The sequence below is a fragment of the Osmerus mordax genome, chromosome 16 (assembly GCF_038355195.1).
Source record: "Osmerus mordax isolate fOsmMor3 chromosome 16, fOsmMor3.pri, whole genome shotgun sequence".
NCBI lineage: Eukaryota > Metazoa > Chordata > Actinopteri > Osmeriformes > Osmeridae > Osmerus > Osmerus mordax.
Window position 1 is genome coordinate 11,903,252 of NC_090065.1, and position 14,876 is coordinate 11,918,127.

The 14,876-nt window shown below is 44.2% G+C and overlaps 4 protein-coding genes across 8 annotated transcripts in view; 2 read left to right on the forward strand and 2 right to left on the reverse strand.

Moving 5' to 3' along the window:
• The window catches only part of zbtb41 (zinc finger and BTB domain containing 41), a 168,664-nt gene that overhangs the window by 1,528 nt on the left and 152,260 nt on the right, over positions 1–14,876 (reverse strand). The window lies entirely within an intron of this gene.
• On the forward strand, positions 269–5,225 carry LOC136958610 (mesoderm induction early response protein 1-like). 4 transcript variants are annotated; one of them, XM_067252637.1, is made up of 12 exons: positions 269–302; positions 399–547; positions 1,033–1,236; positions 1,337–1,466; positions 1,582–1,643; positions 1,737–1,809; positions 2,007–2,158; positions 2,243–2,324; positions 2,454–2,548; positions 2,930–3,057; positions 3,232–3,359; positions 3,470–5,225. In XM_067252637.1, the coding sequence occupies exons 1-12, from the start codon at positions 269–271 to the stop codon at positions 3,766–3,768; spliced, it is 1,536 nt and encodes a 511-aa protein (XP_067108738.1). In that variant the 3' UTR covers positions 3,769–5,225. The 4 variants fall into 4 exon arrangements, with proteins under 4 accessions (XP_067108738.1, XP_067108740.1, XP_067108739.1 ...); XM_067252639.1 differs by having other exon boundaries at positions 3,011–3,057; XM_067252638.1 differs by having other exon boundaries at positions 2,457–2,548.
• On the reverse strand, positions 5,260–8,253 carry LOC136958611 (nucleotide sugar transporter SLC35D2-like). The gene is made up of 13 exons (XM_067252641.1): positions 8,032–8,253; positions 7,846–7,879; positions 7,671–7,757; positions 7,384–7,451; positions 7,234–7,305; positions 7,059–7,127; positions 6,831–6,933; positions 6,270–6,362; positions 6,103–6,170; positions 5,937–6,015; positions 5,768–5,850; positions 5,628–5,680; positions 5,260–5,508 (listed from the first exon to the last, which is right to left on the reverse strand). The coding sequence occupies exons 1-13, from the start codon at positions 8,226–8,228 to the stop codon at positions 5,498–5,500; spliced, it is 1,017 nt and encodes a 338-aa protein (XP_067108742.1). The 5' UTR covers positions 8,229–8,253; the 3' UTR covers positions 5,260–5,497.
• Positions 9,683–14,873, forward strand: LOC136958596 (leukocyte elastase inhibitor-like). 2 transcript variants are annotated; one of them, XM_067252607.1, is made up of 8 exons: positions 9,683–9,791; positions 10,392–10,574; positions 11,798–11,938; positions 13,138–13,255; positions 13,356–13,498; positions 13,601–13,756; positions 13,878–14,058; positions 14,285–14,873. In XM_067252607.1, exons 1-8 carry the CDS (start codon positions 9,693–9,695, stop codon positions 14,506–14,508), a joined length of 1,245 nt encoding a protein of 414 aa, XP_067108708.1. In that variant the 5' UTR covers positions 9,683–9,692; the 3' UTR covers positions 14,509–14,873. The 2 variants fall into 2 exon arrangements, with proteins under 2 accessions (XP_067108708.1, XP_067108709.1); XM_067252608.1 differs by having other exon boundaries at positions 9,753–9,791; positions 10,395–10,574.

The following is a 14,876-nucleotide window of genomic DNA, read 5'->3' on the forward strand; positions in this document are numbered from 1 at the left end:
AAGTTCAGGCGCGCTTTTTGTGCTCTGACTCCCACTTCCATCCACTAGAGACCAAGTATATTTTAGATTGATAAATGATCCTCTGCACTCAGGAGATTAAATATTACAATTTAGCTAACAGTAATGTCGCCGTCTTTTATGACTGTAAATTGCAGATTTAGCTAGCTAAACTGTATGAAAGGTGCATAGGAAGACAGATTGTGTGTGTTAAGGTAGTTCGCTGTTAATAACTTTGCTATGTACTTGCATTTGATATCAAAATGTTTTTATGTTTCAGCCCTCCGTTGGGAGTACGAGCCCAGGTAAATATCTAACTTCTCTGTAGATACAATGAAAGTTGGTGCATTGAGGGGAAAAGACTACAATTCCATATCTGATTTTCCTGTGTTTGTTTTCAGGAGGTTCAGCAGGTTCCGATGATCATGAATTCGACCCCTCGGTAGATATGCTGGTCCATGACTTTGATGATGAACGCACACTGGAAGAAGAGGAGATGCTTGAGGGGGGAGAGACCAACTTCAACAATGAGATTGAACATCTTGAACGGGTGCGTCTTAGCCGCATTGCCAGACCAATTAACAAATGTGCAGTAGTCTGGAACCTTTCACTTCATTTGACATTTTAAAGGGACACAGACCAAAATGCTGTTTGAGGCAATTAGACTGGTTAAACCAATCAGAGCAATGAAACGTAATCTTGGATGTTTACAAAAATGCCTCAATGGGGCTCCTCTGTATAGTCATCATTTTAACCTGCCCCGTATCAGATAGACTGTTGTGATTGGCCTGACCCGATTCTGGTTTGAGGGGAATATGTTTAAACGGGAGGGCAGCCAATCTTCCAGAGCAAATAAAACCTGAGCTGGCAGTTTTGTCTGGTTCCCAGGCTAGGTGCGTCTTCTAACATTAGCTAACTCGGTATAATATGTTCATGTTGTATTCCAATACAGGATCTGTCACCTAGTGACCCAAGTTTGGTTCTAAATTGTTTAGGGTGACATTAGTAAGGAAAATGGCTTGCATCATTTGTTAGGAAAGTGAAATGCCCATTCACGAGTTGCTGAGTCTCTACGGATACGGCGGTGGCTCGCCTGTGGACGAAGAGGAGGAGGAGGAGGAGGAGGAAGTCGAGGATGACGAGGAAGACGGAGAGGTGGAGGATGACGAGGAGGAGGAAGAGGAGGACCTGGACAACGACGAGAGCAGTAGAAGCACGGGGGAGATGAAGAGGAACAAGGTGTGTCCCGACAGGACCCGCTCGAGGGTTTTCATTTCACCTTCAGAGCACCCAAACGAATTGGCAATCCATATTTGACCCGATCCTGTGTGTTTTTCAGACCGACGGGGTGAAGATCTCGTCGGGGCTGGGGGAGGACGCCCAGTCGTCGTCTGAGGTCCGCACACGCTCCGTCAAAACCCTCGGCACGGCAGAGCTCATTCGGCCGCAGAAACTCAAGTACTTTGAAAGTAAGAGCCTCTGACTCCTGTCCGACTTGTTCCCACCATCTTAATTGTTTGCCTTTGTCGTCATTACGCCCAAAATGTTACATTTAGTTTTGTTGGATCCTCCATTTTGTTTTAGACTATGCCGAGGAGGAGTCTGAGGAAGATGAGGATTATATTCCGTCAGAGGACTGGAAAAAGGTAACTATACCAACAATGTAACATAAGACGGGTCTGTCCTCTAACTCATGTAGATGGGTGATGATGTAACTGGGGGGGGTTCCTTTTCAACAGGAGATCATGGTTGGTTCCATGTATCAGGCTGAAACTCCGTCGGGTCTGTGTAAATATAAAGACAATGAAAAAGGTAAGGACTTGCATGTTAAATCTGCTCGCGTTAGGCAAAACATGACATGGTCTGTAAAGAATTTGTTGAAAGGTCAGGTCACCACAAATCCTGAACCATAAACGTATGATGTGGAAGGGGAGGGCAGTACTTTCCCTGTTACTTACATCGTTTCCCCCCCTCTTTCTTACGGTCACCTCCTCTCTCTTTCTCTCTAGTGTATGAAAACGATGACCAGCTCCTATGGGACCCCGAGTTCCTTCCGGAAGGCAAGGTGGTGGAGTTCCTGACGGAGGCGTCGAGGCGCACAGGGGAGGAGAAGGGAGTGGACGCCGTCCCAGAGGGCTCTCACATCAAAGACAACGAGCAGGTGAGCCTGGTTAAGGAGCGCACAGCTGGAGCCCAACACACAGACCCAGGCCGTAATGACACGACTCTCATCCTGTCTTCCCAGGCTCTTTATGAACTGGTCAAGTGTGATTTTGACACAGAGGAAGCTTTAAGAAGATTGAAGTTTAATGTCAAAGCAGCTAGAGGTAATTGTATTTTGTATGTTTCTGGATTTTGTGTTAACCAATGCAATGTCTTCTGTAGGGGTGAAAATTGCCTTGACATAGTTGTCTGGGTGAAGCAACTTTTTTTTAACCTATTCTGTTTTGCCATAGAAGAACTGTCTGTGTGGACAGAAGAAGAATGTAGAAATTTTGAACAAGGACTCAAAGCTTATGGAAAAGACTTTCATTTAATTCAAGCTAACAAGGTAAGACAGTGTCATTGATTATACAATTTATAATTTCATAATTAATTGAATTTCAATACAATATTTGATGTTCCTGAAAACAAAAGTATTAGAATAATGTTCATTTTGTTTTTGAGATTTGCATATGATGTGTTTTGAAAGCGATCAGAGTGGGAGTCGGTTTCATTTCAACTCCAATTACTGTCAGTAGAGGAGTCAAGATTTGATTTGTGAATGAATGAAAATCACTCTGTAATCCCCCATTACAAGAGTGGTTTTCAATTCACTGCACATTTCTGAAAGCTCTCCCTCTGAATTGAAAGTTGAACTGGAACCAGGCCCCACTCTGGAAGCGATGGTAATAATGGCTATTTCTCGTGTCTGCTGAATTAAATTTTTCAGGTGAGAACTAGGTCTGTAGGAGAATGTGTGGCCTTTTATTACATGTGGAAGAAGTCTGAGCGTTATGATTTCTTTGCACAGCAAACCAGGCTTGGGAAAAGGAAATACAACCTTCACCCAGGTGTCACGTAAGTCAATACGCTGAACACGGGGGGTTTTAGTCATTTGAGTTGCATACCTTGTTCTAAGGCCTTCCCAGTACTCCCCCTGCATGTGGATGTGACTCTGCCGTGACCAGGGCTCCGTCCCCTGGTCAGTGCAGTGCGTGGCGTTGACCGTGTCCTGCCTGTGTGCGTTACCAGGGACTACATGGACAGGCTGCTGGATGAGACAGAGAGTGCTACATCCAGCAGGGCGGCCTCGCCCCCCCCCACCACCTCCAACAGCAGCACCAGCTACTCGGAGAAGGAGGACGGTAGCAGCCACAACGGTGAGGAAACGCACACAAAACATCGCTTCCCATACAGACAAGATTTTAGTTATTATTTATGCCACGATTTGGGGCAAGTCATTGACGGCGACTCATTCGGTCCCGACCAGGTTTATCGAGCCACAACTCGGGCTCAGGAGAAGGCTCGTCGCTGTTGAATGACGTGAAAGCAGAAGTTGTACAGCAGCCCAACGGGCCCTCGCACGGCTCCGACTCCCCTCCCCCGGCCTCAGACAACGACTCGAACGGCTGCGAGCCGTCGGAGGCTCCCAGCCACGACAGGAACGGGTCCCTGGAGCCCCACGGCGAGGCCCCGCCTCCCTACGACCTGCTGAGCAAGAGGTGCCGGACGGAGGCGGAGCCGTCGGGCCAATGCGAGCCGGAGCCCTCCAGAACTCAGGAGGACTGACGACTCCTCGGGGGGGGGGAGGGCAGGGCAAGAAGGACATGGAAGGACATGGAAACCAAACGTCAACGACCAACCAAACCCAGCTGGGCCACCAGCAACCGAGGGAGGGGAAGAGGCCTGATTGTAAAGGAGCACACATGGCCCCACTCCCAAACCCAGCAAACCTCGGCTCCACTCATCCAAAGTACCACGGGATCCTTCACTAAGATTCTGCTATTCTTTTTCAGTATCCATTTTTGGAGAGACCGATCTCAACATTTTCCAAAAAAAAATGCTTTCTCCCCCCACCCCCCTCCACTGTTTGTATCAGAAACAGAAAAAATTGCCTGTGATATTTTTTTACGCAAGAGATATTTATATATTTTTTAAGAAATGTACTACGGTGAGTATCTGCCGTCAAAGCCGCTTGGATCCAGAAAACAAGAGGACGCGTGGCTTCAAGAGCTTGAAGCAGGCAGACTGGCGTTTTGGCAAGCACACTTAGTTGCACTTTTTTTTTTGGTTGTCTGCTCATTAGACAACCCTTATAGGCGGTTTCCTAGCCTATGTTTGTTCAGTTGAGAGAAATAAATCTGTTTCCTTCCAGGTTTGTTTGTATAAAGTGTTTGACATCAGTGATGTCTTGTATTATAACTCATCCATAAAAATTTCAAAAGCTATTTTTGGATTTTCTTAGTCGGCTTTTTCATGTTATTTTATCGTCTTTTTTGGTTTCTATTAGACAGTACGTCCCTAAGTTTTGATGTAAAGTTTGTATAGATTTCTTAACTTGTACAGTTCTTACACTTTTTGATAACCGTAAAATCTTAAATCAGCCTGTATTTTACAGTCTTCCCTGTGAGATTTTGGTCAAAGATTTTCTCGCCTTGTTGCTCTAAACTGGGATGTAACAAAATGTCCATCTCTCCTTTTCCCCCCATTCCTGTTTCACACCAGTCTCATGTCGAAATGTATTTACTGCAATTTTTTTTATTTTTTTTATTGACTCGGCTTACAAGACACTGATGGCGGTCGTCCTTTTAGCCCGTAGCACCGTAGGAGGACTGTTGTGTTGTGATGTTTCTGTACTCAGCCATTACGTGCAGCATAGATGGCTGCTGTAAGCCCCAGACAAGACCCTCTCCATTGGGTACTGAGAGTCCTCATACTAACTGGGCTCGCTTTTGAAATAACCTGAACTTTAGCACAGTAACTGTTTTTTTTTTTTCTTCATTGTTTTACTTCTTTGTACTCTTTTGAATCTTACATTCGCAAATTCATATGGAGATCTTTGTTTTTTGTTTCTTTTAAAAAGGTTATGCCTCAAAATAATGTTGATTGTTGATTCATGTAGTTTTGTTTTCACTTTTGACAATAATGTGCTGTAAGTTTTCCTCCAGAAAGTAAGTGAGGTGTAAACCAAGACTGGTTGTGAATGGAATAACGTTGGCTATATTTAATAAAGATTCAGAATGTTCCGTATTGTTTGTGTATATTCAAGACAGTAGACAGTTTGGTTTGTGAAAACTCACATGTCGATGTCAGGAATGCCTCTGAATTTCTAGCAAAATCAATGATACTGCTTTTATATTAAAAATACATTGTTTTTGTAAAAAACGATTTAGTAAAATCTAAATGGATTACAAATGATTGCAGCAGGATAATTATACAAAACATGCCATCACATCTTGAGCTGTTAATTTTAGAGTACTATATCTCTAATGGCAAACTTCCACTGGCATGGTCATGTTCAGTATTTTTCTGAGGAACAAAAACATTTAAGAAAATGTCATTTACATTTTATTTTTTCATACATACAGAATTCACTTGTTTCACCCCTCCCAACATGTTGAAACCCCAACTAGTCTACAGTTGCTTACTTGATTGTTCCTCTGTGAAAGTGATGTACGAGTACACTAGACTGCCAGCAATGCTGCAGAGGGGAGAAGCAGTTAGTGTTGAATTACACTACATTCCTGACTTTCCCGTTTTCTAAACTACACACAGCAATGCCCCTTACCTGATGTTTAAGCCAATGAAATTGAGCCAGGTGAAAATGTAGTCCCCGCCAAAAACAATTCCAATATACGTCACTAAAATATTCTATTGGAGGACAGAAAACCCATAGGTCACAATTGTGTTGGTGGTCTTTAACACCATATTGTCTTAACAAGTCCAAAAAATCTTACTTTAATACATCCCACAATGGTAGTGGTCAAAGCCGAGTTGTACTGAGTGCACAGCACAATGGAGTACATCAGAATGAACCTGTCCAAGGCAGAAAAGACGGATTAAAAATGAAAGAAAAGGTATCAAATTAAATGGTAGGAATGAGGTCAGCAACTGTGTGCCCACCCCATAACACAGGAGAGCCCAAACTGGATAAGAAACACCACATTGGACCACCCATCATACTCCATGGCCTAAAAACACAAAACACATTAGTTACATTCAATGCAAAGTCCCCAAGAATCTGACAGCAATAACTCTAACAGTGTGACTCCATAATGAATTATTTTAACCGTCTGCAGGTCCCCAGTGTAGTGTGCATACAACACAGTAGGGAGGATCATGAACAAGGCATTGTAGTACAGCAGTCCATACTTGCCCAGCTCCTATGAAAAAAAAAAATGTATTGTATATCACAGAGATGCAAAAAAAATAGGAAACAAATGCAGTGAAATTTGTTTTTGCCACATGTAAGCCATTGCAATATAGCTTTCTTAATTTTGTTATCTACAAGAGAGGGTCTCAGACACCAGTGTGACAAGTCTAGAGCTAATGGTTTTCCTATTCTTCAGTGCAGTAGTATGTATTCCTTTATTCCAATGTTGATTTTCAAGATAATCTGATTGCCCAAATCGTCATGGCCGGAAGCTCCACCTGAGCTTTTAGAAAATAAAAGTATTCTGTAGCACAAGGATTGGATCTTATTCTGAAACTTGAGTACTTGATATATACACATTGCGTACATGACACCACATATTACAAATGTACAGTCGAGTGACTACTTCCTGTTGGGTTACGCCAAAGCACTCTATACACAAGCTGTTGTTTCTCTGCAGGGGTACATATCCACTTACCTTGGAATCGAGTTTCTGCTTCACATAAGCCCCGTTGGCAGCAGTCAGGACATTATTCAGCATGACGCATACATAACCTTGGAGGTCAAAGGCCAAATCAGAGCTACAACAAACAAGAAAGGATGTCACGGTTTGAGATGTTACACCCAGTCATTTCTACCATCATATCTGAGTCATTTTATATTCCAAAGTCACTTTAGTTATTGTTCTAACAATTATGGATCTTACCTTGCAGCAACAAATGCACCAAAAATCATGGCAAACACTGTTAGCTTGACAGACCCAGAGAAGGTCTTTCTGTACAGAAGGATTTGGACTCAAGTCAGGAGATGAAGGATGGACAAAAGCACTGTGATCTTCACATTTCTAGATTTTCGACTAAAAATTCAGTGTTTAAACCTACTTCAGAAGGAAGCCCTCTGCCAACATGGTTAACAAGATGGAGAATCTCCGAAGTACTGTAAACATGGGGAGACTGGACAATAGCACAATTAATAATACAACTTTTGTGTTTTATTGCGTCAAATGATGGTTATTATGGACAGAGCCTTACTTGAGTCGTTGTGTCCCAAACAGGCCTGATACCTGATTCCCCACATAAAGAAGAGGAAGTGGGAACATCTGTAATAGCCAAAGATCAAAGGGTGTTTCAGTAGGTATACATGACCTCCTTAAGTAAGGTCCTCCCATGTAAGGTTATCTGACCTTACGACTCATCATCATAAGGATGATGTTCATGATTTTGGTGATGTTCTTTCATCTCTGTGAGGGATGATAAATATTCATATAATCAAAACAATATTAGATTATATTTGTGCATTCATGCATATGTTAACTTACCTTGTTTGGTATACTCAAATCCAAATCGGGAAATTTGATAACACCTAATGCCTTTCCAATCCATAGTACTACAATTGTAGCAAACATCTGCAAAAGCAGCACATTCACAATCACATTCAACGCCAATAAATAAACGATGGGAAAATAGCCTAATTAATACTGAAACCCCACTCACTTGACCAATACCGACACATGTTGATGAAGGAAACCTGCAAAAACATCAATAGTTCAATAAGCAATAACGGACTGGCTGACATTGCGATGGATGCAAACTGACAGGCACTGTTGTGCATGCAACCCCCTCTCCCGTAACTTAATAAAAGTCAATTCCCCACGAGCTCAAAGTCCAAATCAACTCCACCTGTAACTAGTGAGAACACTTTTGTTCACAACAACAATGAGAAAGGAGCTTAGTCCGTAAAATCCAGCTGCGAAAAGTTTAAGTACGATGGCTGATCTCTCATCGCTCTTCTCTTTTATTTCGGTCTCAGATAATGCAACTTTAGCAGAGGTTTTCTTCTCATTTTGTTCATGTTGACGTTTCCTGACTTCCGCCATAGTCTGAAATGACTAAAGGGGGTGTGGTTATCGATTTACGTGCCCGCCCACTTACAATTCCCCACCCAAAACAAAGCTGCCTATCAAACAGCTCCATCTTGTGGGCGTTAACTTTATGGACTTTTCAACGGTACAATCTGATTCAACATATTTTAAAACTGTCATGCATGATTAGATGTTTCTCTGCTCCAACACACATGATTAAATGAATGTTCGTTATCAGGCTTCTGCTGAGCTTCATTTGAATCAGGTATGTTGGAGCAGGGAAACATCTAGAACATGCAAGAACAGTGGGTCGAGACAGGGTTGACAAACAATATTTTAGAGTATATGCAGGGTTGCCAACTTTTCAAAAAACCTTGGAGTGAGATTTGGTGGGGCCAACCAAATCCCCCCCCCCTCCCCCCCCCAAAAAAAGTACCTACCTCTACAAAAGCTACAATGTTTGCCAATATAACATATCCTGACAAGCCATGCTCATCAATTTGATCTATAAGGCCAGCATGCGATCTCTGACACGATTAATGTCTTCCATCATCTACCGAATCTAGGCGTCCCTATCTGCCTTCGATCTTGTGTGCAGCTGCGTTGGTCCAAAGATAACCACGCCCCTCTCGTTTGCATGTGAGATCGGAAATAAATATGGCACAGAAATAAATGTGGTGTGGAAATAAATGTGGTGTGGAAATATATGTGGAAATAAATGTGGTCTGTAAAAGTCTCAAAAAATTAATAAATGTGGCATTAGGAAATAAATGTCCCATGAAATAAATAAATGTTGTCTTTACAAAGACGTCATTTGGAAATAAATAAATGTATTTATTTATTTAGTAGCTAGTGGTACATGCCAGTGCCTCTACTGGCACCTAGTGGTACGTGCCAGTGGAGCTAGTGGTACGTGACAGTAGCTAGTGGTACATGCCAGTGCCTCCACTGGTACATGACAGTAGCTAGTGGTAGGTGACAGCGCTTCCACTGGTACATGACAGTTACTGTTCTGTTGATAGTGGTATGCAACTGTGTCGTGGCAGTTGCATTGGGTGTCTTGCAGCTTTTGTTTACTGTCGTGTAACTGCCCCGCGGCCATTTTAGAATAGGAGAACAGGCTATAAACTTTTATAAAAAAAAAAAGTTAAACTGTTCGTGCTAACAGACTCCAAACCATACTTTTGATGTCTCACTACAAGCTCACCATACAAAGTAGTCGATTTAAACATTATATTGCATATAGTGTAATTGTGTGACTGTAATGTAAAGCAGACTTGTACACACGTAATGAATTAGTAACAAATTATTTTACTCAGAGTAACTGAATTTAAGCGTGTACATGAGCCACCGTTGTAGACTCTCGTCTCTAATGCACATCGTTGTGTTGTTATCAGCGCCTCCTAGTGGCGTATATCATTAATTGTAATAACTGAAGTCAGACACTTGCATATCACTATCAACAGAACAGTAACTGTCATGTACCAGTGGAGGCGCTGTCACGTACCACTCGCTCCACTGGCACGTACCACTAGTACAGTACAGTACAGTTTCGGTTCTAACTGCCTCTCGACAAAGGTGAGTCCACCCGAATCGCGACCAGCGATGACATGAAGAAATGACCTATCTAACTGGTGTATACGCGTGCAGGGATAAGGTTCACAGTCCAGACTACTCTTGTATAGGTGTATTGTTCCAAATAACGGGGGAATAAGGGTGAACAAGCTCTTGATGTTATAAGGAAGTAGGCCTACGAGTATTGTTCGTGAATAACGGAATAAGGGATGTTATAAACGTTGATGTTATAAACGTTGATGTATAAACCTTGAATGTCATACTAGTAAATGTCATACCCCGCCCCGCAGGGTATTGGTATTGTCTAATGCAAACATTGAGAGTAGGATTGTTTAAGTTTGGGAAGTTTTAACTTCCTGGCTAACTATCTCAATTTGAAATCTGGATGGTTTAAAAATGTCTTTACACGTTTTACAGATCACAGAAACCTTTTTTCAGACCCTGTGTAGTTGCTGTAATGGTTCTTCACCCTTTACCTCTCTCTCTCCCCCCTCTCCCCCCCTCTCTCTCACCCCTCTCTCTCTCCCCTCCCCCTCTCCCCCTCTCTCTCTCCCCCTTCTCTCCTCCCCCCTCTCTCTCCCCCCTCTCTGTCCTTGCAATCAGCAGCCCATCATCATGGAGACCCCCCTGTCTGAGGCAAACACCAACTTCTCCCTGGCCCTGTTCCAGAAGATTGCAAATGAAAGCCCAACAGGAAACGTCTTTTTCTCTCCCCTCAGCATCTCCTCAGCTCTGGCCATGGTGCTACTCGGCGCCAGGGGCAACACGGCCACACAGATGTCCGAGGTGGGTCTGGTAGGCTTTGGTGGTCTTTCAGTCTAACAGCATGTCTGTATCAATGTGTAGGTATCTAAGGATAGGCCACAGCATTTATTCTTATAATATGTTTGTTATGACAACAAAATCTAGCGAGACTATTGTGGTGCTTGGACCTACTTTATTACAACATTGTGTGTTAGGGCATGCATAGATTGTTATGTGAAATCTACTGGACCCTAAATCCTTAAAAAAGTATTTGGTCCATGGACCGTTAGGTCATGGCATGGTCATGACCCAGGTGTGCTCATCATAAGTAAGGAAAATTTTAAATGTTTTAAATTTACACTGGTCTGTATGTTATAACACTCTGCCATGTCAGCAAAGGGCATCCCTCTGTTGTTTCATTCACTTATTCACTATACCAGAAATGGGGCCAACCCTGACACAAGTCTTTAGAAATGTTCCACTTCTACTGTGGAGTTGATGTGAGAGAAAGACAGATAGACAGGCAGATATATTTCACATTTTCTGCGGTTATTCAGACTGGAAATATGCGGAAATCCGCGGAATTCTGCTAGCCTTACTGTTTTTATGTCGTAATAGAGTACAGCAATGAATAACCAGGGGAGAAAGGGCGTTGGGAGATAAGCTGAAGTGCTTGTTAAGGGGGTATGGGCCCTGCATGTCTGTCTAACCTTGAGGTGAGAGTGGGGTATTTGGTTAAGGTAAGCTCCTCAAAGTGTCTCTCAGGTTACACCATCTTTGTCATATCATGTTGTCATGGCTACACAGAGAGGATTGGTTCCATGGCTGTGTTAGCTGAGCGTCCCAGGCACAGGACACCGTCTGTTCACTTCATCTAACTGATTTAGACAAATAGTCCAGAATATCTCTCTCTGTGCTGTTCTTCTTCAGGTTTCTCAGGAAATAACAACTACTAACAAGTCGACTGGGACTGCACGTGTGCCCTATTTCTTTACGTTTTCTTTCAGCCATGACGTTGCTTATCACCCATGGAGAGGAAATGTGTTGTACAGTATCTCTTCTATTAATACGTATTCTCTAAAAGTTGGTCCTATGTTGCTGGCAATTATTGCGCTGGTTACATCCACTTCAGTGCATACACACACGCACGCACGCACACACACACACACACACACACACACACACACACACACACACTTCCAAACCTCCAATCTTCAAAAACATATGTTGTTTTGAAGATGACTCCTATTCCTTCTCTGCCTTAGTCCCTGCACCTTCACAAGACAAAGGATGACGTGCACATGGCCTTTGGTAAGCTGATGGCTGAGCTGAACAAGAAAGAAGCCCCCTATGCCCTAAGCCTGGCTAACAGGCTCTATGGAGAGCAGACCTACCAGTTTGTCAAGGTAACGCCCTGTGTGTTGATTCAGAGGGAGAGAGAGCCAAAAGGGAATGTGTGAAAGACACAGTTTGATGGACGTAGGGATTCAACTCTCGCCGGTCCCTGTACGACCGGTGCCAGAGTTTGGTCTGCATTGCCAACAGTAAGTCGAACTTGTTTCCGGTGAGGGTTGAACTCCCTGCCAGGGCTGCCCTTTGTCACCGATTCTGTTCATAACTTATATGGACAGAATTTCTAGGCGCAGCCAGGGCGTTGAGGGGGTCCGGTTTGGTGACCTCAGGATCGGGTCGCTTCTTTTTGCGGATGATGTGGTCCTGATGGCTTCATCGGGCCGTGACCTTCAGCTCTCACTGGAACGATTCGCAACCGAATGCAAAGCGGCTGGGATGGGAATCAGCGCCTCCAAATCTGAGGCCATGGTTATCGACCGGAAAAGGGTGGAGTGCAATCTCCGGGTCGGGGAGGAGATCTTGACCCAAGCGGAGGAGTTCAAGTATCTCGGGGTCTTGTTCACAAGTGAGGGAAGAATGGAGCGCGAGATCGACAGGCGGATCGGTGTGGCGTCCGCAGTGATGCAGGCTCTGCATCGGTCCGTCGTGGTGAAGAAGGAGCTGAGTCAAAAGGCAAAGCTCTCTATTTAACAGTCGATCTACGTTCCTACCCTCACTTATGGTCACGAACTGTGGGTAGTGACCGAAAGAACGAGATCACGAATACAAGAGGACAAAATTAGTTTTCTCCGCAGGGTGTCCGGGCTCTCCCTTAGAGATAGGGTGAGAAGCTCGGTCATCCGGAAGGGGCTCAGAGTAGAACCGCTGCTCCTCCGCGTCGAGAGGGGCCAGTTGAGGTGGCTCGGGCATCTGATCAGGATGCCTCCTGGACGCCTCCCTGGTGAGGTGTTCTGGGCACGTCCCACTGGGAAGAGGCCCCGGGGAAGACCCAGGACACGCTGGAGGGACTATGTCTCTCAGCTGGCCTGGGAACGCCTCGGGGTCCCCCAGGAAGAGCTGGTGGAAGTGGCCGGGGAGAGTGAAGTCTGGGTCTCCCTGCTTAGGTTGCTGCCCCCGCGGCCCGACCCCCGGATAAGCGGCAGATGACGATGACGACGAGAGGATTCAACTTGTCCATTTTAAAAGTAAAAATGAGTGGCCGTTTCAGAGATAACGTTATGAACCTTCACTCACTACTGTGTGTGTATGTCAGGAGTTTATAGGAGACACAAGGAAACACTACGATGCAGAGCTGGAAACTGTGGACTTTGGAAAGAATTATGAGGCGGCCAGGCTCAACATCAACGGCTGGGTGGCGAAACAGACGCAAGGTGACTGTGATGTAGCTGTGTTCACTGTACTCTACTCTATCAAATAGTCAGTTTTTCATGAAAAGGTTTGGGTCTGATTCTACGGTTTTCTCCTCCCTAGACAAGATCCAGAACCTTCTGCAGGAGGGCATTCTGGATGAAAGCACCAAGCTGGTGCTGGTCAACGCCATCTACTTCAAGGGCAGCTGGGAGAAAAAGTTCAAGGACACTGACACAAGTGACACCCAGTTCAAGCTCAACCAAGTAAGGCCACAAATTGAACAAAGCTTGTGTTCTTTTCTTTCTACCTCTTTTGCATGAATCTGTTGTTAGTACCATCCATATCATTCTGGTGTTGTCTTCCAGAATGAGAGCAAGCCAGTGAAGATGATGTACCAGGTGAGAAGGTTCCCCCAGAAATCCATCCATGAGGCCAACTGTAAGATCCTGGAGCTACCTTATGTTGGAAAAGATCTGAGCATGCTCATCATGCTGCCCAATGAGATCACAGGTCTGACGAAGGTAGGAAGAAGAAACACTTTCTCTACAAGCTGCCTTGAACACAGTTTGAATACTCTCATGAATCACCCCCCCCCCCCAGTAAAGAAAACCTGTATAAATGAAAGCCTTTCCCTCCCCCCAGCTGGAGAAGAACCTGAGCTATGAGAACTTTCTAAAATGGACCGGACCAGACATGATGATGAATCGGAAAGTGCAGGTGGGCCTGCCCAGGTTCAAGTTGGAGCAGACTCTGGACCTGGGCGACAAACTGAGCAGTATGGGCATGACGGATGCCTTCGTCCAGGGCCGTGCTGACTTCTCTGGTAGGGCCTAATTCTTTGTTTCTTTCTTCCTTCTGTTCTTTTTTTATTTTCTTTCTTTCTCATCCGTTTTCCCCTCTGCACATTCTTTGTTCTTTTACACATTATAAATGAATGGATTCATTATTAATGAATTAATCAATCACAAATGGATTCAGATCAGACACCTGCACTTTACCAGGTGGATGATTCAAATAATAACATCCTGTTTCTACCCGTTTCCCTACAGGCATGTCCCCCAGCAACGACCTTGTCCTGTCCAAAGTCGTCCACAAAGCCTTTGTGGAGGTCAACGAGGAGGGCACAGAAGCCGCCGCTGCCACGGCCGTTCAAATGCATTTGTGCAGTAACATAAAGCCAGCCTCCTTCATCGCTGACCACCCCTTCCTCTTCTTCATCAGACACAACCCCACCAATAGTGTCCTCTTCTATGGGCGCTACTGCTCCCCCTAGACCCTGAAAAAGATGGAAAAATTCTGAGGGGTGTATTGCAATGGAAGGAACCATCTGTTGACAGGCCGAGATGTGTTTAGTTTGGATATGTGTTTCCACTGCACTTACCATTCCAATGTATTCATCAGTTATATTGTAGCAGGTTCAGGGGTGTGGGGTTTCCACACCATCATCATCATATACCACTATTTGCTTGATGGTGTTTTTGCTGCATTTAACAATACTATAACCAAAAGTAAGTCGTTTTGTCATCTTGACTGTTCTGAAGCTATACACTGCACCATGTTACAGTATTCTACATTGGCCTGGCCTTTATGAACCACCCGTTTCCTAACTTGACTATTAAAAGGAAATAAAGAGTCCAATGC